Source organism: Salvelinus fontinalis, unplaced genomic scaffold (genome assembly GCF_029448725.1).
Source record: "Salvelinus fontinalis isolate EN_2023a unplaced genomic scaffold, ASM2944872v1 scaffold_0082, whole genome shotgun sequence".
Classification (NCBI taxonomy): domain Eukaryota; kingdom Metazoa; phylum Chordata; class Actinopteri; order Salmoniformes; family Salmonidae; genus Salvelinus; species Salvelinus fontinalis.
In genome coordinates, this window is record NW_026600291.1 from 92667 (window position 1) to 118355 (window position 25689).

General features: G+C 43.0%; 2 protein-coding genes across 3 annotated transcripts; both read right to left on the reverse strand.

Moving 5' to 3' along the window:
- Positions 1–7735, reverse strand: LOC129842974 (zinc finger protein ZFP2-like). 2 transcript variants are annotated; one of them, XM_055911697.1, is made up of 4 exons: positions 7261–7735; positions 5480–5577; positions 5167–5344; positions 1–1406 (listed from the first exon to the last, which is right to left on the reverse strand). In XM_055911697.1, the coding sequence occupies exons 1-4, from the start codon at positions 7496–7498 to the stop codon at positions 130–132; spliced, it is 1791 nt and encodes a 596-aa protein (XP_055767672.1). In that variant the 5' UTR covers positions 7499–7735; the 3' UTR covers positions 1–129. The 2 variants fall into 2 exon arrangements, with proteins under 2 accessions (XP_055767672.1, XP_055767671.1); XM_055911696.1 differs by having other exon boundaries at positions 1–1409.
- Positions 7736–9889: 2154 nt separating this feature from the next.
- On the reverse strand, positions 9890–24459 carry LOC129842973 (zinc finger protein OZF-like). The gene is made up of 4 exons (XM_055911695.1): positions 23881–24459; positions 23342–23436; positions 23029–23206; positions 9890–11345 (listed from the first exon to the last, which is right to left on the reverse strand). Exons 1-4 carry the CDS (start codon positions 24224–24226, stop codon positions 10375–10377), a joined length of 1590 nt encoding a protein of 529 aa, XP_055767670.1. The 5' UTR covers positions 24227–24459; the 3' UTR covers positions 9890–10374.
- Positions 24460–25689: the final 1230 nt, after the last annotated feature.

Consider the following 25689-nt stretch of genomic DNA (forward strand, 5'->3'; position numbering starts at 1 on the left):
GACATTTTTAAATATTTAATCTGATATTAGACATGATCATGTCTCGAAATGAAATAACAAAAGTAAAACCGTATTCTGGTTTCATACAATTTGATTTCATGAGGATGAAACAAAAACACAAATGATCAGTCAAAAACTCAAGTCAGAACACAGCCTCTCTATTCTCTCATGTGATTTCAGGTCCTCTAACTGGGAAAATGTCTTTCCACAATGAGAGCAGTGGTATGTCTTCTCCTCCTGTGTATGTATTCTTTCATGCTTATTCAGGTGCCTTAACCAATTAAATCTCTTTCCACACTGGGAGCAGTGGTAGGTCTTATCCCCTCCTGCGTGTGTCCTGTCATGCATAATCAGGGCTTCCAACTGGGTAAACCGCTTTCCACACAAGGAACATTGGTAGAGCTTTTCCTTGTTGTGTGTGCTCACATGCGATGTCAGATTCCCTACCAACTTAAAACTCTTACCACAATGGGAACATGTGTAAGACTTCTCTCCAGAGTGTATTTGCTTATGACTTTTCAGGCTCGATAACACCCGAAAACTCATTCCACACTGGGAACAGTGGTAAGGCTTTTCTCCTGTGTGTATTCTCTTGTGTACTTTCAGTTGTTGTGAATGGATAAACCTTTTTCCACACTGGGAGCAGTGGTAAGGCTTTTCTCCTGTGTGTGTTCTCTTGTGTACTGTCAGATCTTGTGATCGGCTATAACTCTTTCCACACTGGGTACAGTGGTAAGGCTTTTCTCCTGTGTGTGTTCTCTTGTGTAATTTCAGATGTTCTGCTTGGACAAAACTTTTTCCACACTGGGAACAGTGGTAAGGCTTCTCTCCAGAGTGTATTCGCTTATGAATTTTTAGGCTCGATAACTGACTAAAACTCTTTCCACACTGGGAACAGTGGTAAGGCTTTTCTCCTATGTGTGTTCTCTTGTGTAATTTCAGTTCTTGTGATTGGCTATAACTCTTTCCACACTGGGTACAGTGGTAAGGCTTTTCTCCTGTGTGTGTTCTCTTGTGTAGTTTCAGCTGTTGTACTCGGGCAAAACTTTTTCCACACTGGGAACAGTGGTAAGGCTTCTCTCCAGAGTGTATTCGCTTATGAATTTTTAGGCTCCATAACTGACTAAAACTCTTTCCACACTGGGAACAGTGGTAAGGCTTTTCTCCTGTGTGTGTTCTAATGTGTAATTTCAGGTGTTGTGATTGGATAAAACTCTTTCCACACTGGGAACAGTGGTAAGGCCTTTCTCCTGTGTGTGTTCTCTCATGTAATTTCAGGTGTTGTGATCGGTTAAAAGTTTTTCCACACTGGGAGCAGTGGTGTCGTCTTGCTGGTTTGGACGTCGCTGGGTCTGGTTCCCCTGAATGACTCTCCCCGCTGTCAGAGTGAGAGTCTGGTCGCTCTCCTGCTAAAGACAAACAGTTTCAAGTTAAATATTAAACAGAGACTTGAATGAAACCTCCATGTGATAAAACTATCTTATCATGTGGTTTAATGGGCTGTAGGTAGCCTAGCAGTTAAGAGCAATTAAAAAACGATTTAACCAATTTTAGAATAAGGCAGTAACGTAACAAAATTTATAAAAAAGTCAAGGGGTCTGAAAACTTTACGAATGCACTGTATATCTGGCCTTGTGTATTGGGTTATTGTCCTGCTGAAAGGTGAATTTGTCACCCAGTTATACTCTAGGGTTTTGCCTGTGCTTGGGGCTATTTGGTTAGTTTTTATTTTATTTTAAACTTCCTAGTCCTTGCAGGTGACAAGCATACCCATAACATATGAAGAGTGGTACTTGTCAAGGCTGTCCAGCGTCCAGTCTCCTATTTGCCCTAACAATGGAGCCTTTAACAAAAAAAAAGTACATCAAGATATAGGGCAAATATCATTCAACTCCACTAGGGTACGGGGGCAGCATCCGGAATTTTGGATGAAAAGCATGCCCAAATTAACCTGCCTTCTACTCAGCCATAAAAGCTAGAATATGCATATAATTAGTAGATTTGGATAGAAAACACCATGAAGTTTCTAAAACTGTTTGAATGATGTCGGTGAGTATAACAGAACTCATATGGCAGGCGAAAACCTGAGAAAAAATCCAACCAGGAAGTGGGAAATCTGAGGTTTGTTTCTACGACATGTAACGGTACTTTGAGTTTTTGTCTGGACCTAGTTTAGATGGATTACTGGGCTGAACACGTTAACAACAGTGGCTATTTGGACATAAATGATGGACTTTATGGAACTTTATGGAACAAATCAGTAATTTATTGTTGAACTGGGATTCCTGGGAGTGCATTCAGATGAAGATCATCAAAGGTAAGTGAATATTTATAATGTTATTTCTAACTTCTGTTGACTCCAACATGGCGAATATTTCTTTGGCTGGATTGGGCCCTGAGCGCCGTACTCAGAATATGCTTTTTCAGTAATTTTTTTTTGAAACAGCGGTTGCATTAACCTGTTTGGCGTGCAAGCCCGACGTCGGTACACTTATGACAACAGCCAGCTCAAAGTGCAGGGCGCGAAATTCAAAAGATATATATTTTTTAATATTTAACTTAACTTTCACACATTAACAAGTCCAAGACACCAGATGAAAGGTACACATCTTGTGAATCAAGCCAACATGTCCGATTTTTAAAATGTTTTACAGGGAAGACACAATATGTAAATCTATTAGCTAACCACGTTAGCAAAAGACACCACTATTTTTACTGCATCAGTTTTTTACTACATCAGTAGCTATCACAAATTCGACCAAATAAAGATATAAATAGCCACTAACCAAGAAACAACTTCATCAGATGACAGTCTGATAACATATTTATTGTATAGCATATGTTTTGTTAGAAAAATGTGCATATTTCAGGTATAAATCATAGTTTACATTGCAGCTACAGTCAGAAATTGCACCGAAAGCAGACAGAAAAACTACAGACACCAACGCCAAATAACTAAATACTCATCATAAAACATTTCTGAAAAATACATAGTGTACAGCAATTGAAAGACAGGCATCTTGTGATTCCAGACAATATTTCCGATTTATCAAGTGTTTTACAGCGAAAACACAATATAGCGTTATATTAGCTTAGCACAATAGCAAACATAACAACAGCATTGATTCAAGGCAAAAATAGCTATAACGTATAAACCACCAAAATATATTAATTGTTTCACTAACCTTCTCAGAATTCTTCAGATGACAGTCCTGTAACATCATATTACACAATGCATATAGAGTTTGTTCGAAAATGTGCATATTTAGCGGCACAAATCGTGCTTATACAATGAGAATAGTGTCCATAACGTCAAGCAATCTGTCCGGCGCCATCTTGTAAAGGCACCTTTTCTTATCGAAAACTATTCATAAACTTGACAAAAAAAATACAGGTACATTATATACAGCTATTTAACATCACCAGTTAGTCCAGCAGTAAGGGTACATTATATACAGCTATGTAACACCACCAGTTAGTCCTAGCAGTAAGGGTACATTATATACAGCTATTTAACACCACCAGTTAGTCCTAGCAGTAAGGGTACATTATATACAGCTATTTAACACCACCAGTTAGTCCTAGCAGTAAGGGTACATTACATACAGCTATTTAACACCACCAGTTAGTCCTAGCAGTAAGGTACATTATATACAGTATAATATATATATATATTATGAATATAAACGTACATGTTGACATGTAACACCCCTTCACCCCCCCCCCCCCCCCCCCCTCCGTAACACCCTGCCACCCCTCCGTAACACCCCTTCACTACGGGCCTGATACCATGTCTTGTTGACAATAGAATCATCTAGATTTGTAATGGAGGGGTTTTGACATGTAACACCCCTTCACCACGGGCCTGCCCTCTCAGCAGTGGGGTCCTTCCTGGGTCTCCTACCATATAACCCCCTTTCACTGAGTTGGCGACGGATGGAACGAGTTGAAACTGTCGTATCTCGTGTCTGAAGGTCAGCTTGAATCTGTTTGGCAGTTGATCAAGGTGCTTTTCTCCACTATAGGAACAATCCTTCACTGCAATCTCCCATCAAGTGTTCTGTTGTGGCCACGTCCAGTGAGGTTGACTACAGTGGCACGGGCCTTAAACATCCTGTGGCCACGTCCAGTGAGGTTGACTACAGTGGCATGGGCCTTAAACATCTTGTGGCCACGTCCAGTGAGGTTGACTACAGTGGTATGGGCCTTAAACATCTTGTGTCCACGTCCAGTGAGGTTGACTACAGTGGCATGGGCCTTAAACATCCTGTGGCCACGTCCAGTGAGGTTGACGACAGTGGCATGGGCCTTAAACATCTTGTGGCCACGTCCAGTGAGGTTGACTACAGTGGCATGGGCCTTAAACATCTTGTGGCCACGTCCAGTGAGGTTGACTACAGTGGCATGGGCCTTAAACATCGTCCAGTGAGGTTGACTACAGTGGCATGGGCCTTAAACATCCTGTGGCCACGTCCAGTGAGGTTGACTACAGTGGCATAGACCTTAAACATCTTGTGGCCACGTCCAGTGAGGTTGACTACAGTGGCATGGGCCTTAAACATCTTGTGGCCACGTCCTTTATTAAACGATGTAACCTTTATTTAACGAGGCACGTCAGTTAAGAACCAATTCTTATTTACAATGACTGGCCTACCCTATTGGTTTCTCTCTTTTTATTGGCAGAATCCTTTTTCAGTGATATGATATTCATAACATCCATATCCACCAGTCCATCTTCCTGTCAACTAACATAACTCTGCTGGTTGTCCTGGTAACAGATACCAGTCTATCTTCCTGTCAACTAACAGAACTCTGCTGGTTGTCCTGGTAACAGATACCAGTCTATCTTCCTGTCAACTAACAGAACTCTGCTGGTTGTCCTGGTAACAGATACCAGTCTATCTTCCTGTTAGCTAACAGAACTCTGCTGGTTGTCCTGGTAACAGATACCAGTCCATCTTCCTGTCAACTAACAGAACTCTGCTGGTTGTCCTGGTAACAGATACCAGTCTATATTCATGTCAACAAACAGAACTCTGCTGGTTGTCCTGGTAACAGATACCAGTCTATCTTCCTGTCAACTAACAGAACTCTGCTGGTTGTCCTGGTAACAGATACCAGTGGGCAGATCTATTGTATTTGTTCAAACTAAACTACAGCACTTACTTTGATGAGTCAAATCTGATCCTTTCTTCTCTTCTCCTCCTCTCACAGTTCCACTCAGCCCCGTTGTTTTCCTGCAGTCCACCAGCTGCACAGAAAACCTCTTCATGCCCAGCAGTAAGGCGCTACCGGGAGAGGCACGACATGGGGACTCCGGGAGGGAGGAAGGGCTAGCGTTGTCCTGGTAACCGTAAAGAGGGGACACAGACACATATCATTATGGATGCTGATGTCACTGTTGTCATTAAGTGCTTTACAGAAACCCAGCCCAGACCCAGATAGAGCAAGCTGTATGCTAGAACAAACCAAGCTGTACCATCTGGTGTTCTGATCTGGAGAGACTCTTCTCTGACTCGTCAGCATCAGGATGTTGTTGATGCTCCCCAGAGGATCCCCAATAGTCATGTCTCTCTCCTGTGTGAATGAGAACATCAAACCGATGATCTACTATTGCAATTACATAGTCTTACAAGAGACTTGAATATGTCTAAAAATGGCCTAAAATGGCCACTTTCATCATGATTTTATAAAACATTGTTTATGATGCAACTGTATGAGGGTCGTTCCACAAAATGGGTGCATTTTTCGTCCCTTTGATATTTTAAGTAGAAATTACACACCAGTTTTGAATTTTAAAAGCCTGTTATATTATATGAAGTGCACGTTAATATAGACCACATGGAGAATTAAATAAATCAAATTTAAAAGTCCAAAAAATACATGTACCAATGGCAGATTGAAACTAACAATTTATACAGTATTGAACAACATATTCAAGTGTAGAACTTTAGTAGAATCACCCTTTAAAACCCTGAAATTGGGGATGAAGTCCCAAAAATATATATTTTTTTTATTTAACTAAGAACAACTTCTCAATTACAACGACAGCCTGGGTGCCTTGTTCAGACGGTCTAGGAACAGTGGGTTAACTGCCTTGTTCAGACGGTCTAGGAACAGTGGGTTAACTGCCTTGTTCAGACGGTCTAGGAACAGTGGGTTAACTGCCTTGTTCAGACGGTCTAGGAACAGTGGGTTAACTGCCTTGTTCAGACGGTCTAGGAACAGTGGGTTAACTGCCTTGTTCAGACGGTCTAGGAACAGTGGGTTAACTGCCTTGTTCAGACGGTCTAGGAACAGTGGGTTAACTGCCTTGTTCAGACGGTCTAGGAACAGTGGGTTAACTGCCTTGTTCAGACGGTCTAGGAACAGTGGGTTAACTGCCTTGTTCAGACGGTCTAGGAACAGTGGGTTAACTGCCTTGTTCAGACGGTCTAGGAACAGTGGGTTAACTGCCTTGTTCAGACGGTCTAGGAACAGTGGGTTAACTGCCTTGTTCAGACGGTCTAGGAACAGTGGGTTAACTGCCTTGTTCAGACGGTCTAGGAACAGTGGGTTAACTGCCTTGTTCAGACGGTCTAGGAACAGTGGGTTAACTGCCTTGTTCAGACGGTCTAGGAACAGTGGGTTAACTGCCTTGTTCAGACGGTCTAGGAACAGTGGGTTAACTGCCTTGTTCAGACGGTCTAGGAACAGTGGGTTTACTGCCTTGTTCAGACGGTCTAGGAACAGTGGGTTAACTGCCTTGTTCAGACGGTCTAGGAACAGTGGGTTAACTGCCTTGTTCAGACGGTCTAGGAACAGTGGGTTAACTGCCTTGTTCAGACGGTCTAGGAACAGTGGGTTAACTGCCTTGTTCAGACGGTCTAGGAACAGTGGGTTTACTGCCTTGTTCAGACGGTCTAGGAACAGTGGGTTAACTGCCTTGTTCAGACGGTCTAGGAACAGTGGGTTTACTGCCTTGTTCAGACGACCTAGGAACAGTGGGTTAACTGCCTTGTTCAGGGGCAGAACGACAGGATTTTACCTTGTCAGCTCAAGGATTTGATCCAGCAACCTTTCAGTTACTGGCCCAACGCTCTAACCACTAGGCTACCCGCCACCCCGATATATGTACCAATGGCAGATTACCCCTTAAACAATTCCTACAGTACTGAACAACATATTCAAGTGTAGAACTTCAGTAGAATGTCCCTTTAAAACCCCACATTAGTTCAACAACGGCATAGTGTGTGACTCTGTTTTTAAGACAGTACTCACTGGTGTTAATCTGATATTCTGTCTCCTCCTCCATTCCTTCCTCCTCCTCCTCTTTTATTGAGATAGCCTCCTCTGCCACTCCAAAAGGTTCTTTCTCTTCTTTCACTGTAATATCCACCTCTTTTTCTTTCAATGTGATAGTCTCTAATTCATTTTTTATTCTGAAAGCTTCTTCCTCTTCTTTTACGATCATGTTCAGATCCAGAGCTTCTTTCTCCGAATATCTTAGTGAGCTCATGGTGGGGATGTTAGCTAGCTAGATAGTTAGCATTAGCGATTCACCTAGTACAGTAACGTTAAAAATGGAACAAATTAGCCAATTTCATTTAACAAGCAAATAACTTTTTTTAAACTAGTCAATACGTAAACAGAATTATGTTTAAAAACACTGACATTAATATAAACAAGACTGGTTTAATGTACGCTACAAGCTACCGAAATGGTTCCATCAGTAGTCTTTTACCGCCGTTGAAGCTTTCCGTCCACTAGATTATACGTCACGCAAGAAACATAACCGGAAAGCCTCCCATCGCCATCTGCTAACTGGAGTGGGTAACGCTGATTGGTTAAAATCTCCATTACATCGTTTATTCTGGCAAACAATGTCATAAGAAGTCATTTAAAAACAATCAGATGCTATGTTCTCTTTTACTTCATATAGCTAATACTTTCCTCCAGGGCTGACCTGCCCAATAGCCAAAACACATGGCAAACAACACATAATTGGGGCGGCAGGTAGCCTAGTGGTTAGAGCATTGGACTAGTAACCGAAAGGTTGCACGATTGAATCCCCGAGCTGACAAGGTAAAAATCTGTCGTTCTGTCCCTGAACAAGGCAGTTTAACCCACTGTTCCTAGGCCGTCATTGAAAATAAGAATTTGTTCTTAACTGACTTGCCAAGTTAAATAAAGGTAAAATAATACCTCGCATAATCCTGCCCAAAAACAATGGAAACTTCTCTCACCCAGTGGCATATGAGTGTTGGTGTTGCCACATGAAGCAGTGCCCACTTTGCAAAAGGAAACATGGACAGATATGACTCTACCTGTGTAGAGCACATGCCTCTTTGCCCTTCTAGTCTCTAAAGTGCCCTTTTGGTTGGTAGTATAATGTGTATAGTTTTTCTGAACCCACTGCGAGCCAGGCCTAATCGCCCAACATCAATGCCGGACCTCAGTAATGCTAATGGCTGAATCTGAATGGAATCAAGTCCCCGCAGCAATGTTCCAGCATCTAGTGGAAAGCCTTCCCAGAGGAGTGGAGGGAGGCTGTAAGAGCAGCAATGTTCCAGCATCTAGTGGAAAGCCTTCCCAGAGGAGTGGAGGGAGGCTGTAAGAGCAGCAATGTTACAGCATCTAGTGGCCTTCCCAGAGGAGTGGAGGGAGGCTGTAAGAGCACCAAAGGGTGGACCAATTCCATATTAATGCCAATGATTTTGGAATGAGATGTTCGATGAGCAGGTGTCCACATACTTTTGGTCATGTAGTGTATTATTGTTGACTTTAAAGTCTGTTTAAAAGTGTTTTCCTGGGCCTCCCGAGTGGTGCAGCAGTCTAAGGCACAGCATCGCAGTGCTAGAGACGTCACTACAGACCCGTGTTCGATCCCGGGCTGTGTTGCACCCGGCCGCGACAGGGAGTCGCGTCATGAGGTGGCACACAATTGGCCCAGTGTCGTTTGTGGTAAGGGAAGGGTTTTGGCCGGCCGGGATGTCCTTGTCCCATCGCGCTCTAGCTACTCCTTGTGGCGGGTCGGGCCAACGCACGCTGACTTCTGTCGCCCGCTGTACGTGTTTCCTCCGACACATTGGTACAGCTGGCGAGCAGTTTGTCAAGAAGCAGTGCGGCTTGGCGGGGTCGTGTGTCAGAGGACACATTGGCTCTCGACCTTCGCCTCTTCTGAGTCCGTATGGGAGTGGCAGCGTTGGGACAAGACTGTAACTACCAATTGTAGAGAAAGAGGGGCCTTTGTAGCAAAAGAACAGTGTTGTTTAACTCTGGATGTCTTCATGTCATTGTATGTTTTTAACTGTGGGTGTCAGTGGGCGTGGCCTGAAATATTTATTTATACATATTTTTATTGAACCTTTATTTAACTAGTCAGTTAAGAACAAATTCTTATTTACAATGACGGCCTACCGGGAAACAGTGGGTTAACTGCCTTGTTCAGGGGCAGAACGACAGATTTTCACCTTGTCAGCCCGGGGGATCCAATCTTGCAACCTCACAGATCAAGTCGCCTGGATTGACTTGAGATGGTGCCTGTTTTAGTGGTTCCATTCTCCATCAGTAGAACAGCAATCTACTAGGGTGAAGATCTCAGGTCTTTCCTTGATTTCCCAGCATCCTCCCTGGTCGTATTGGAGGAGAAGATCATCTCAGATCTCCTCCAATGAGTTTTGGAGGGGGGGAGGACGCAAGGAATCAAGGAAAGACTTTAGGGAGGCAGGTAGTTTAGTGTTGGGCCAGTAACTGAAAGGTCGATGGTTAGAATCGCCCAGCCGATTAGCTGATAAATCTGTCGATGTGTCCTTGAGCTGGAACTTAACCCTAATTGCTCCTGTAAGTCGCCCTGGATAAGAGTGTCCGCTAAATGACTAAAATGTAAACATTTTATCAGAACAAGTCATCACAGTTTCATACTCCTTTATCTTGATGAATAGTACCGGTACACAAATTTACTCGATGAAAAACAAAATTAAAGATTAAAGTTCAAAGAATCAAGGTTAGAATCAAAAATTACAAATTATATTAATCTATATGTTAAGTTACATTATGAAATATCCAAATTATAACATTTCTAATAGTTTGTATCCAATCAAAGTTTATAATCAAAATAAGATAGAAAATGCATTTGTTCACATCTGACCAAGATGAAAAATAGAAAAACTAATTTAGGCCTATTTGTGAGTATGATTTAATATATACAATTAGATTTCATGACAAAAACACATTCTCAGTCAAAACCATAAGTCAGAACACAGCCTCTCTTTTCTCTCATGTGATTTCAGATCCTCTGAAAATGAGTGACATGAAGAGTGTATGTATTATTTTATGCTCTTTCAGGACCCTTAATTGGGTAAAACTCTTTCCACACTGGGAGCAGAGGTGAGGCTACCCTCCTTTGTGTGTCACCATATGACTTTTCAGGCTCCTTAATTGGGTAAAACTCTTTCCACATTGGGAACAATGGAAAGGCCTTTCTCCTGTATGCATTCTCTCATGCATTTTCAGGCTCCCTGACTGGGTAAAACCCTTTCCACATTGAGAGCATTGGAATGGCTTTTCTCCTGTGTGTATTCTCTCATGCTCTTTCAGTGTCCCTGACCAGCTGAAACTCTTTTCACAATGGGAACAATGGTATGGCTTTTCCCCTGTGTGTATTCTCTCATGTGATTTCAGGTTTACTAACAGGATAAAACTCTTTCCACACTGAGAGCACTGGAAAGGCTTCTCTCCTGTGTGAATCATCTCATGCGTTTTCAGGTACCGTAACTGGCCAAAACCCTTTCCACACTGCGAGCATTGGAATGGCTTTTCTCCTGTGTGTATTCTCTCATGCTCTTTCAGTGTCCCTGACCAGCTGAAACTCTTTTCACAATGGGAACAGTGGTAAGGCTTTTCCCCTGTGTGTATTCTCTCATGTGATTTCAGGTCCCCTGGTCGGGAAAATGTCTTTACACACTGAGAGCATTGGAATGGTTTTTCCCCTGTGTGTATTCTCTTATGAACTTTCAGTTCTGTTGACTCAATAAATCTCTTACCACACTGAGAGCATTGGTAAGGCTTATCTCCTGTGTGTCGTCTCTCATGCGATTTTAGGTTACATAAATGGTTAAAACTCTTTGCACACTGAGAGCAGTTGTAAGACTTTTTCTCTGCATGTGTTCTCTTATGGTTTTTAAGATTCCCTAAATGGTTAAAACTCTTTCCACACTGGGAACAGTGGTAAGACTTCTTCTCTACATGTGTTCTCTTGTGGTTTTTCAGGCTCCATAAACGGGTATAACTCTTTCCACACTGGGAACAGTGGTGTCGTCTCGCTGGTTCAGACGTCTCCGGTTCCTCTGATTCTGGTCGGTCTTCTGCCAAAGACAAACAGAGTGGTTAAACAGGGAGACCTGAATGAAATCTCCACATACATTTTAGTCATTTAGCAGACGCTCTTATCCAGAGAGACTTACAGTGAAGTGCTCTTAGCATGTGATGCATGTGCTCCATTGTTTACATGACCCATGTGTTTTACACTGTGGTTTTAAGGGAATAGTATGGTCACTATTCAGAGCAACTTGTTAGTGCATCCATCTTAAGGTAGCTAGGTGAGACAACCACAACAGTGATAGTAAACACAGTTTCCCTCAGTTAGTGCATCCATCTAACCTCTTAGCGCTAGGGGTCAGATTATTATTATTTTTTTTTTTAAATAACGTGCCCAACGTAAACGGAAATTTTCTCTGGCCCAGATCGTAGAATATGCATATAATTTAAAGATTAGGATAAACACTCCAAAGTTTCCAAAACTGTCAAAATATTGTCTGTGAGTATAACAATACTTATTCTGCATGCGAAAACCTGAGAAAATGTAACCCGGAAGTGATATATATATATAATTTTTAATCTGTGTTCCCTGGCCAGTCTAACCTCCATTTAAAGGGGTATTACCCATATAATTTTTCAAATGGCTTCCTCAGGCTGTGACCAGGCTTTAGACAAAGTTTCAGGCTTTTATTTTGAAAAATGAGCGAATTTTTTCAAAAGTAGTCAGGTGTCCTCTGAATATTTCCTGCGTGCGAGAGAGGGGCACCCCATTTTCCTTTTGTCTCTTAATGAATAGGTTATGGTCCGGGTGAAATATTATGTTTGATTATGTTTGTTAAAAACAACCCGAGGATTGATTCTGCAGACGTGTTGCTGTGCGTTTTGTTGCTGTGCGATTTGCTGCGAACTTTATTTTACTTTGCTAGCTGACAACTTTACGTTTTTTGTTTTGTTTCTGTTTTTAATTACCGTTTATATTTTTAGTTTTTCCATCGCAACTTTTTTCCCTCATTCAACCTTTTCACTCCGGACGCTTTATCTGGACATGGTTCGTCAACACCTTCAACAGCCGAAGCTAAGTAGTAGCATTAACATGATGTCTTCTAATTGCAGTCGCTGTACTCATAATATACAGGAGAACGATCGCCTTACGGCGAAAATAGCTGTGCTGCAAGCCCAGCTTCAGACGCAATCGTTAGGCAAGGGTATTTTCAGTGTAGGAAAGGAAGAAACAGCGTCTGTGCCACCAGTAAGTACAGATAGTAACGTTAGTATAAATCCCCCCGCACAGTCCCCGCAGCCGGACAACTTTCTCATGGCTTCTGGAGGGAAATGCTATTGGAATGCTCAACCGGTGTCGCTCATTCAGCCGACAGAAACTTTCAACCGGTTTTCCCCATTATGTAGCGAGTCGGAGTCTGAGTCTGAGTCTTCTCTTGTCTCTACTCCTCCCGTTACGGGGTCTGAGACGCCGAAGGCTCCCACCGTTAGCTCTGACAAATTGAAAACCCTAGTCATTGGCGACTCCATTACCCGCAGTATTAGACTTAAAACGAATCACCCAGCGATCATACACTGTTTACCAGGGGGCAGGGCTACCGACGTTAAGGCTAATCTTAAGATGGTGCTGGCTAAAGCTAAATCTGGCGAGTGTAGAGAGTATAGAGATATTGTTATCCACGTCGGCACCAACGATGTTAGGATGAAACAGTCAGAGGTCACCAAGTGCAACATAGCTTCAGCGTGTAAATCAGCTAGAAAGATGTGTCGGCATCGAGTAATTGTCTCTGGCCCCCTCCCAGTTAGGGGGAGTGACGAGCTCTACAGCAGAGTCTCAGCACTCAATCGCTGGTTGAAAACTGTTTTCTGCCCCTCCCAAAAGATAGAATTTGTAGATAATTGGCCCTCTTTCTGGGACTCACCCACAAACAGGACCAAGCCTGACCTGCTAAGGAGTGACGGACTCCATCCTACCTGGAGGGGTGCTCTCATCTTATCTACCAACATAGATAGGGCTCTAACTCCTTTAGCCCCACAATGAAATAGGGTGCAGGCCAGGCAGCAGGCTGTTAGCCAACCTGCCAGCTTAGTGGAGTCTGCCAATAGCACAGTCAGTGTAGTCAGCTCAGCCATACCCATTGAGACTGTGTCTGTGCCTCGACCTAGGTTGGGCAAAACTAAACATGGCGGTGTTCGCCTTAGCAATCTTATTAGGATAAAGACCTCCTCCATTCCTGCCATTATTGAAAGAGATCGTGATACCTCACATCTCAAAATAGGGTTACTTAATGTTAGATCCCTCACTTCAAAGGCAGTCATAGTCAATGAACTAATCACTGATCATAATCTTGATGTGATTGGCCTGACTGAAACATGGCTTAAGCCTGATGAATTTACTGTGTTAAATGAGGCCTCACCTCCTGGTTACACTAGTGACCATATCCCCCGTGCATCCCGCAAAGGCGGAGGTGTTGCTAACATCTACAATAGCAAATTTAAATTTACAAAAAAAAAAATGGCGTTTTCGTCTTTTGAGCTTCTAGTCATGAAATCTATGCAGCCTACTCAATCACTTTTTATAGCTACTGTTTACAGGCCTCCTGGGCCATATACAGCGTTCCTCTCTGAGTTTCCTGAATTCCTATCAGACCTTGTAGTCATAGCAGATCATATTCTAATTTTTGGTGATTTTAATATTCACATGGAGAAGTCCACAGACCCACTCCAAAAGTCTTTCGGAGCCATCATCGACTCAGTGGGTTTTGTCCAACATGTCTCTGGACCTACTCACTGCCACAGTCATACTCTGGACCTAGTTTTGTCCCATGGAATAAATGTTGTAGATCTTAATGTTTTTCCACATAATCCTGGACTATCGGACCACCATTTTATTACGTTTGCAATCGCAACAAATAATCTGCTCAGACCCCAACCAAGGAGCATCAAAAGTCGTGCTATAAATTCTCAGACAACACAAAAATTCCTTGATGCCCTTCCAGACTCCTTCTGCCTACCCAAGGACGTCAGAGGACAAAAATCAGTTAACCACTTAACTGAGGAACTCAATTTAACCTTGCGCAATACCCTAGATGCAGTTGCACCCCTAAAAACGAAAAACATTTGTCATAAGAAACTAGCTCCCTGGTATACAGAAAATACCCGAGCTTTGAAGCAAGCTTCCAGGAAATTGGAACGGAAATGGCGCCACACAAAACTGGAAGTCTTCCGACTAGCTTGGAAAGACAGTACCGTGCAGTACCGAAGAGCCCTCACTGCTGCTCGATCATCCTACTTTTCCAACTTAATCGAGGAAAATAAGAACAATCCAAAATTTCTTTTTGATACTGTTGCAAAGCTAACTAAAAAGCAGCATTCCCCAAGAGAGGATGGCTTTCACTTCAGCAGTAATAAATTCATGAACTTCTTTGAGGAAAAGATCATGACCATTAGAAAGCAAATTACGGACTCCTCTTTGAATCTGCGTATTCCTCCAGGGCTTAGCTGTCCTGGATCTGCACAGCTCTGCGAGGGCCTGGGATCGGGAGAGACACTTAAGTGTTTTAGTACTATATCTCTTGACACAATGATGAAAATAATCATGGCCTCTAAACCTTCAAGCTGCATACTGGATCCTATTCCTACTAAACTGCTGAAGGAGCTGCTTCCTGTGCTTGGCCCTCCTATGTTGAACATAATAAACAGCTCTCTATCCACCGGATGTGTACCAAACTCACTAAAAGTGGCAGTGATAAAGCCTCTCTTGAAAAAGCCAAACCTTGACCCGGAAAATATAAAAAACTATCGGCCTATATCAAATCTTCCATTCCTCTCAAAAATTTTAGAAAAAGCTGTTGCGCAGCAACTCACTGCCTTTCTGAAGACAAACAATGTATACGAAATGCTTCAGTCTGGTTTTAGACCCCATCATAGCACTGAGACTGCACTTGTGAAGGTGGTAAATGACCTTTTAATGGCGTCAGACTGAGGCTCTGCATCTGTCCTCGTGCTACTAGACCTTAGTGCTGCCTTTGACACCATCGATCACCACATTCTTTTGGAGAGACTGGAAACCCAAATTGGTCTACACGGACAAGTTCTGGCCTGGTTTAGATCTTACCTGTCGGAAAGATATCAGTTTGTCTCTGTGAATGGTCTGTCCTCTGACAAATCAACTGTACATTTCGGTGTTCCTCAAGGTTCCGTTTTAGGACCACTATTGTTTTCACTATATATTTTACCTCTTGGGGATGTTATTCGAAAACATAATGTTAACTTTCACTGCTATGCGGATGACACACAGCTGTACATTTCAATGAAACATGGTGAAGCCCCAAAATTGCCCTCGCTAGAAGCCTGTGTTTCAGACATAAGGAAGTGGATGGCTGAAAACTTTCTACTTTTAAACTCGGACAAAACAGAGATGCTTGTTCTAGGTCCCAAGAAACAAAGAGATCTTCTGTTAAATCTGACAATTCATCTTGATGGTTGTAAAGTCGTCTCAAATAAAACTGTGAAGGACCTCGGTGTTACTCTTGACACTGATCTCTCTTTTGACGAACATATCAAGACTGTTTCAAGGACAGCTTTTTTCCATCTACGTAACATTGCAAAAATCAGAAATTTTCTGTCCAAAAATGATGCAGAAAAATTAATCCATGCATTTGTTACTTCTAGGTTAGACTACTGCAATGCTCTACTTTCCGGCTACCCGGATAAAGCACTAAATAAACTTCAGTTAGTGCTAAATACGGCTGCTAGAATCCTGACTAGAACCAAGAAATTTGATCATATTACTCCAGTGCTAGCTTCCCTACACTGGCTTCCCGTTAAGGCAAGGGCTGATTTCAAGGTTTTACTGTTAACCTTTAAAGCGTTACATGGGCTTGCTCCTACCTATCTTTCCGAGTTGGTCCTGCCGTACATACCTACACGTACGCTACGGTCACAAGACGCAGGCCTCCTAATTGTCCCTAAAATTTCTAAGCAAACAGCTGGAGGCAGGGCTTTCTCCTATAGATCTCCATTTTTATGGAACAGTCTGCCTACCCATGTGAGAGGCTGAGTCACTGGCTTGCTGGTGCTCTTTCATGCCGTCCCTAGGAGGGGTGCGTCACTTGAGTGGGTTGAGTTACTGACGTGAACTTCCTGTCTGGGTTGGCGCCCCCCCTTGGTTGTGCTGTGGTGGAGACCTTTGTGGGCTATACTCGGCCTTGTCTCAGGATTGTAAGTTGGTGGTTGAGGATATCCCTCTAGTGGTGTGGGGGCTGTGCTTTGGCAGAGTGGGTGGGGTTATATCCTTCCTGTTTGGCCCTGTCCGGGGGTTTCTTCGGATGGGGCCACAGTGTCTCCTGACCGCTCCTGTCTCAGCCTCCAGTATTTATGCTGCAGTAGTTTATGTGTCGGGGGGCTAGGGTCAGTTGGTTATACCTGGAATACTTCTCCTGTCTTATCCAGTGTCCTGTGTGAATTTAAGTATGCTCTCTCTAATTCTCTCGTTCTCTCTTTCTCTCTGAGAACCTGAGCCCTAGGACCATACGTCAGGACTACCGGGCATGCTGACACCTTGCTGTCCCCAGTCCGCCCGGCCTTGCTGCTATTCCAGTTTCAACTGTTTCTGCCTGCGGTTACGAAACCCCTACCTGTCCCAGACCTGCTGTTTTCAACTCTTAATGATCGGCTATGAAAAGCCAACTGAGATTTATTCCTGATTATTATTTGAACATGCTTGTCATTTAAGAACATTTTGAAAATCTTGGCTCTCTCTAATTTTCTCCTTCTCTCTTTCTCTCGGAGGACCTGAGCCCTAGGACCATACGTCGGGACTACCGGCCGTGGTGACTCCTTGCTGCCCCCAGTCCGCCTGGCCTTGCTGCTATTCCAGTTTCAACTCTTCTGCCTGCGGTTATGGAACCCCTACCTGTCCCAGACCTGCTGTTTTCAACTCTTAATGATCGGCTATGAAAAGCCAACTGAGATTTATTCCTGATTATTATTTGACCATGCTTGTCATTTATGAACATTTTGAAAATCTTGGCTCTCTCTAATTTTCTCCTTCTCTCTTTCTTTCTCTCGGAGGACCTGAGCCCTAGGACCATACGTCGGGACTACCGGCCGTGGTGACTCCTTGCTGCCCCCAGTCCGCCTGGCCTTGCTGCTATTCCAGTTTCAGCTCTTCTGCCTGCGGTTATGGAATCCCTACCTGTCCCAGACCTGCTGTTTTCAACTCTTAATGATCGGCTATGAAAAGCCAACTGAGATTTATTCCTGATTATTATTTGACCATGCTTGTCATTTATGAACATTTTGAAAATCTTGGCTCTCTCTAATTTTCTCCTTCTCTCTTTCTTTCTCTCGGAGGACCTGGGCCCTAGGACCATGCGTCGGGACTGCCGCCCGTGGTGACTCCTTGCTGTCCCCAGTCCGCCTGGCCTTGCTGCTATTCCAGTTTCAGCTGTTCTGCCTGCGGTTATGGAACACCCACCTGTCCCAGACCTGTTGTTTTTCAACTCTTAATGATCAGCTATGAAAAGCCAACTGAAAATTATTCATGATTATTATTTGACCATGCTTGTCACTTATGAACATTTTTGAACATCTTGGCATAGTTCTGTTATAATCTCCACCCGGCACAGCCAGAAGAGGACTGGCCACCCCTCATAGCCTGGTTCCTCTCTAGGTTTCTTCCTAGGTTTTGGCCTTTCTAGGGAGTTTTTCCTAGCCACCGTGCTTCTACACCTGCATTCTAGCTGTTTGGGGTTTTAGGCTGGGTTTCTGTACAGCACTTCGAGATATTATCTGATGTACGAAGGGCTATATAAAATAAAATTGATTGATTGATTGATTGATTATGAAAAACATTGGATATGTTTCTACGACCATAACGGATATTTTTGGGAATTTGTCGAACGGAACACGGCTTTGGTTTTCTCAACATAAAGCGCAACCCAAATCACGTTTTTTTGTGATAAAAGTAATGTTTATCGAACAAAATACACTTTGGTTGTGTAACTGGGAGTCTCGTGAGTGGAAAAATCCGAATATTATCAAAGGTAAGCGATTCATTTGATTGCTTTTCTGACTTTCGTGACCAAGCTAACCAAGCTACTATAAGGCTAGCTGGTGTAGCATTGAAAGCTACACTCACAAAAGCGTGGATTTCTTTCGCTGTAAAATATATTTTCAAAATCTGACACAATAGGTGGATTAACAACAAGCTAAGCTGTGTTTTGGTATATTTCACTTGTGATTGCATGATTATAAATATTTTTAGTAATATTTTTTAATCTGATACGTTTGGAAATTTTCATCTTCCTTTCAGGACCAGAACGAGGCTGTAGTTCTCAGCATAACACGCAACCCAAATGGTGTTTTTTTGTGATAAAAGTCATATTTATCGAACAAAAATGACATTTATTGTGTAACTGGGAGTCTCGTGAGTGCAAACATCCGAAGATTATCTAAGGTAAGCGATTAATTTGATTGCTTTTCTGACTTTCATGACCATGCTAATTTGGGGCTAGCTGTTGTAGCATTGAAAGCTACACTCACAAAAGCTTGGATTTCTTTCGCTGTAAAATATATTTTCAAAATCTGACATGATAGGTGGATTAACAACAAGCTAAGCTGTGTTTTGGTATATTTCACTTGTGATTGCATGATTATAAATATTTTTAGTAATATTTTTTAATCTGATACGTTTGGAAATTTTCATCTTCCTTTCAGGACCAGAACGAGGCTGTAGTTCTCAGCATAACACGCAACCCAAATGGTGTTTTTTTGTGATAAAAGTCATATTTATCGAACAAAAATGACATTTATTGTGTAACTGGGAGTCTCGTGAGTGCAAACATCCGAAGATTATCTAAGGTAAGCGATTAATTTGATTGCTTTTCTGACTTTCATGACCATGCTAATTTGGGGCTAGCTGTTGTAGCATTGAAAGCTACACTCACAAAAGCTTGGATTTCTTTCGCTGTAAAATATATTTTCAAAATCTGACATGATAGGTGGATTAACAACAAGCTAAGCTGTGTTTTGGTATATTTCACTTGTGATTGCATGATTATAAATATTTTTTGTAATATTTATGCATTTGGCACCCTGCAATTCTAGCGGTTGTTTAGGAAAGTGATCCCATAAAAGGGATCTGTAGCAGAGAAGTTAAGGTAGCTAGGTGAGACAACCACAACAGTGCCATTTTTGAGATCTAGGAAAAATCTGAGAAATTTGATTTTTTTTTGTGTAGTTACCCTTTAATTGAAGTGCCACCAGACACAAGTCTGTCTGTAATGCAGTTGCAATGGGAGTTTTTCAAACAAAATGGCCACCGGATTGATGCAAATAATCACGATTCTGGCAGGTCGAACGGCTACTTTATTGTTATCTTTAAATTGTCTTTCAGTCTACCTGAAGACATTAGCATCGCTAACGGCTACACGGAGTGGTAGACATATAGACCCTACACCACACACACAGTGTTCAACATTCAGATATATTTGCAAGTGGCAACAAAAATGTACTGGCCTGAAAAAAAAAAAGCAAAAAAAAACTGTCCGGGGTGGCGATCTGACAGGAAAGTGAATGATGCATAATTTCAATAGCAGGTGATTTTCATCTTTCATTTGCTGGCTGAGCAAGTGGCCTATACAGGGTTCTGACAGACATCGGCAAGTCAAATTCAAGGACTTTAAGGGACTTTTTCAAGCACTTCATTTCAAACATTTTAAGTGTAATTGTTGTAACAGCATAGAAGATAAAAACTCCCCCCAGTAACCTAAAAAATTATATTTTTTTATAAGCCTACCCAATGGCATTATGCATTGACATTCACATAATTAACATTCTAAAATATGTCAGAATAATGTGGGCATCGCCTGACTAAATAAACAGCATGCTCCCCACAAACACACTAATGAAGTCTGTCCATGTGGTACTAGTCAGTCTGTCCACGTGGTACTAATCAGTCTGTCCACGTGGTACTAGTCAGTCTGTCCACGTGGTACTAGTCAGTCTGTCCACGTGGTACTAGTCAGTCTGTCCACGTGGTACTAGTCAGTCTGTCCACGTGGTACTAGTCAGTCTGTCCATGTGGTACTAGTCAGTCTGTCCATGTGGTACTAGTCAGTCTGTCCATGTGGTACTACTCAGTCTGTCCATGTGGTAGTACTCAGTCTGTCCATGTGGTACTAGTCAGTCTGTCCATGTGGTACTAGTCAGTCTGTCCATGTGGTACTAGTCAGTCTGTCCATGTGGTACTAGTCAGTCTGTCCATGTGGTACTAGTCAGTCTGTCCATGTGGTACTAGTCAGTCTGTCCATGTGGTACTAGTCAGTCTGTCCATGTGGTACTAGTCAGTCTGTCCATGTGGTACTAGTCAGTCTGTCCATGTGGTACTAGTCAGTCTGTCCACGTGGTAGTACTCAGTCTGTCCACGTGGTACTAGTCAGTCTGTCCACGTGGTACTAGTCAGTCTGTCCACGTGGTATTAGTCAGTCTGTCCACGTGGTATTAGTCAGTCTGTCCACGTGGTAGTAGTCAGTCTGTCCACGTGGTAGTAGTCAGTCTGTCCACGTGGTACTAGTCAGTCTGTCCACGTGGTACTAGTCAGTCTGTCCACGTGGTACTAGTCAGTCTGTCCACGTGGTACTAGTCAGTCTGTCCACGTGGTACTAGTCAGTCTGTCCACGTGGTACTAGTCAGTCTGTCCACGTGGTACTAGTCAGTCTGTCCACGTGGTACTAGTCAGTCTGTCCACGTGGTACTAGTCAGTCTGTCCACGTGGTACTAGTCAGTCTGTCCACGTGGTACTAGTCAGTCTGTCCACGTGGTACTAGTCAGTCTGTCCACGTGGTACTAGTCAGTCTGTCCACGTGGTACTACTCAGTCTGTCCACGTGGTACTACTCAGTCTGTCCACGTGGTACTACTCAGTCTGTCCACGTGGTACTACTCAGTCTGTCCACGTGGTACTAGTCAGTCTGTCCACGTGGTACTAGTCAGTCTGTCCACGTGGTACTAGTCAGTCTGTCCACGTGGTACTAGTCAGTCTGTCCACGTGGTACTAGTCAGTCTGTCCACGTGGTACTAGTCAGTCTGTCCACGTGGTACTAGTCAGTCTGTCCACGTGGTACTAGTCAGTCTGTCCACGTGGTACTAGTCAGTCTGTCCACGTGGTAGTAGTCAGTCTGTCCACGTGGTACTAGTCAGTCTGTCCACGTGGTAGTAGTCAGTCTGTCCACGTGGTAGTAGCCAGTCTGTCCACGTGGTAGTAGCCAGTCTGTCCACGTGGTAGTAGTCAGTCTGTCCACGTGGTACTAGTCAGTCTGTCCACGTGGTACTAGTCAGTCTGTCCACGTGGTAGTAGTCAGTCTGTCCACGTGGTAGTAGTCAGTCTGTCCACGTGGTACTAGTCAGTCTGTCCACGTGGTACTAGTCAGTCTGTCCATGTGGTACTAGTCAGTCTGTCCATGTGGTACTAGTCAGTCTGTCCACGTGGTACTAGTCAGTCTGTCCACGTGGTAGTAGTCAGTCTGTCCACGTGGTAGTAGTCAGTCTGTCCACGTGGTAGTAGTCAGTCTGTCCACGTGGTAGTAGTCAGTCTGTCCATGTGGTACTAGTCAGTCTGTCCATGTGGTACTAGTCAGTCTGTCCATGTGGTACTAGTCAGTCTGTCCATGTGGTAGTAGTCAGTCTGTCCATGTGGTAGTAGTCAGTCTGTCCATGTGGTACTAGTCAGTCTGTCCATGTGGTAGTAGTCAGTCTGTCCATGTGGTACTAGTCAGTCTGTCCATGTGGTAGTAGTCAGTCTGTCCATGTGGTACTAGTCAGTCTGTCCATGTGGTACTAGTCAGTTTGTCCATGTGGTAGTAGTCAGTCTGTCCATGTGGTAGTAGTCAGTCTGTCCACGTGGTACTAGTCAGTCTGTCCACGTGGTAGTAGTCAGTCTGTCCATGTGCTACTAGTCAGTCTGTCCATGTGGTACTAGTCAGTCTGTCCACGTGGTACTAGTCAGTCTGTCCACGTGGTACTAGTCAGTCTGTCCACGTGATACTAGTCAGTCTGTCCATGTGGTACTAGTCAGTCTGTCCATGTGGTACTAGTCAGTCTGTCCATGTGGTACTAGTCAGTCTGTCCATGTGGTACTAGTCAGTCTGTCCACGTGGTACTAGTCAGTCTGTCCATGTGGTAGTAGTCAGTCTGTCCATGTGGTAGTAGTCAGTCTGTCCATGTGGTAGTAGTCATAGAAATGATAAAGACTTATTTAGTCACGAGGCATAATGTGTTTCTAACGGTCACAGAATTTAAAAAAAACACAAAAAAAAACTAGTCATGTCGCAGACACCAACGCCACCCTGCCGCTAAAATACATGTTCTCCCACTTCGAGCATAAAGACGAGAATCCCTGAGGACAACGAGCGTGGCGCAAGGTACACAACCGGTCCCTCAACGTCAGCCAAACAAAGGAGCTGCTACCCGAGTGGCACAGCGGTCTAAGGCACTTGAGGTGTCACTCCAGACCCGGGTTCGATCCCAGAACTAACAGAACTCTGCTGGTTGTCCTGGTAACAGATACCAGTCTATCTTCCTGTCAACTAACAGAACTCTGCTGGTTGTCCTGGTAACAGATACCAGTCTATCTTCCTGTCAACTAACAGAACTCTGCTGGTTGTCCTGGTAACAGATACCAGTGGGCAGATCTATTTATTTGTTCAAACTAAACTACAGCACTTACTTTGATGTGTCAAATCTGATCCTTTCTTCTCTTCTCTTCCTCTCACAGTTCCACTCAACCCCGTTGTTTTCCTGCAGTCCACCAGCAGCACAGACAACCTCTTCATAACCAGCAGTAAGGTGCTACCGGGAGAGGCACGACACGGGGACTCCGTGAGGGTGAAAGGACTAGCGTTGTCCTGGTAACCATAAAGAGGGGACACAGACACATATCATTATGGATGCTGATGTCACTGTTGACATGAAGTTATTTACAGAAACTCAGCCCAGACCCAGATAGAGCAAGCTGAATGCTAGAACAAACCAAGCTGTACCATCTGGTGTTCTGATCTGGAGAGACTCTTCTCTTCCTCGTCAGCAGGATGTTGTTGAGGCTCCCCAGAGGATCCACGATAGTCATGTCTCTCTCCTGTGTGAATGAGAACATCAAACAGATTGTAAACTTCTGATCTTCTATTACAATCACAGAGTCTTACAAGAGGCATTAATATGTCCACTTTCATCATCATTTTATAAAATATTGTTTATGATGTAATTGTAAAAGGGTCGTTCCACAAAATGAATGCCTTTTGCATCCCTTTGAAATTTTAAGTAGAAATTATGCATCAATATTGCATTTAAAAAGTGTGTTAATGGATGAAGTGCAGCTTAATGTAGACCACATGGAGAATTCAATAAATGTATACATTTAAAAGTCCCAAAAATCTGTGTACCAATGGCAGATTGCCCCTTAAACAATTCCTACAGTACAGAACAACATATTCAAGTGTAGAACTACAGTACAATGCCCCTTTAAAAAACACATTAGTTCAACAACTGCATAGTTTGTGACTGTTTTTAAGACAGTACTCACTGGTGGCAATCAGATCTTCAGCCTCCTCCTTTTTCACTCCCAAAACGTCTTCCTCCTCTTTTATTGTGATAGCCTCCTCTTCCTCTTTTACTCCAAAAGGTTCTTCCTCTTTCAATGCTATGGCATCTTCCTCCTTTTTGATTCTGAAACTAGTGTTAATCAGATCTCCAGTCTCCTCTTCCTCTCCAAAAGGTCCTTTCTCTTCTTTCACTGTAAAATCCACCTCTTTTTCTAATGTGACAGTCTCCTCTTCTTCCTTTTTTACTCTTAAAGCGTCTTCCTCTTCTTCTTTTAAGATTATGTTCAGCCCTAGAGCTTCTTTCTCCATATATCTTAGTGAGCTCATGGTCGGGATGTTAGCTAGCTAGCTATTTAGCATTAGCGATTAGCCTATAGCTATTTAGCCTTAGCGATTAGCCTAGTGCAGCATTAGCGATTAGCCTAGTTAACTTGATCAATTTAACAAATTGGCGCATTTAATTTAACAAGCAAATACTGACATTAATATACACAAGAATGTTCTAAAGAGTTCAGGTTTTAAGTTCGCTAGCAAACCACCGCATCGGTTAAACCAGAAGCCTTTTGTCGCTGTTGAAGAAGCTGCCTGTCCCGTCCACTAGATTATACGTCACGCAGGAAGCATCACCTGAAAGACTCATATCGCCATCTGCTGACTGGAGTGGGTAACGCAGATTGGAAAAATATGAATTACAATGTTTATTCTTGCAAGCAATGTCATGAGAGGTAATAAGAAATAAAAAAACAGATGTTATGTTTTCTCTTACTTCTTACAGCCAATAATTTACTCCAGGGCTGACCTGAAAGACGTACGTCGCCATCTGGTGACTGGAGTGGTTAACGCAGATTGGAAAAATCTCCATTACATAGTTTATTCTGGCAAACAATCAGATGCTATGTTCTTTCTTACTTACAGACAATTCTTCCCTCCGGGGCTGACCTGCACATTAAGCAAGATTAGGAGACAGATTGACGATGGTGGCATATTCCCGAGCTAAATCAGCCAAGACGCATGGCTAACAACACATAATAACACCTCATATAATTCTGCCCTAAAACAATGAAAACTTCTCTCACCCGGTGGCATATGGACTATTGAAGTGAGCAGCCACATGAAGCAGTGACAGATGGGGTTCTGTGTAGAGCACATGCCTCTTGGTCCTACCAGTCTCCAACGTGCCCTTTTGGGTGGTGGTATAAGTTGTATACATTTTTTAGGCGTAGTTGTAGAGGCTAAGTGAAAATGAAAAAAAAATACAACAAAATATAGCTAGCTCTCTCTCTCGCTTCTCTTTCATTTTTAAAGAAATGTATTTGTTCAAAACTGCTAAACTATTGTCCTCTCTCTCTTTGAGTCAACGACTCACCACATTTGATGCACTGCAGTGCTAGCTAGCTGTAGCTAATGCTTTCAGTACTAGATTCATTCTCTGATCCTTTGATTGGGTGGACAACATGTCAGTTCATGCTGCAAGAGCTCTGATAGGTTGGAGGATGTCCTCCGGAAGTTGTCATAATTACTGTGCAAGTCTATGGAAGGGCTTGAGAACCACGAGCCTCCTAGGTTTTGTATTGAAGCCAGAGGAGGACGTAAACTAGCTGTCCTGCGGCTACACCCTGGTGCTACCCTACAGAGTGCTGTTGAGGCTACTGTAGACCTTCATTGCAAAATAGTGTACTTTAATCAATTATTTGGTGACGTGAATATATATTTAGTGTATTTTTATCTAAAAAGGATAACTTTAATGTTAAACTTTTTTTTTAAATGAATTTCACTGAGGATCGTCCTCC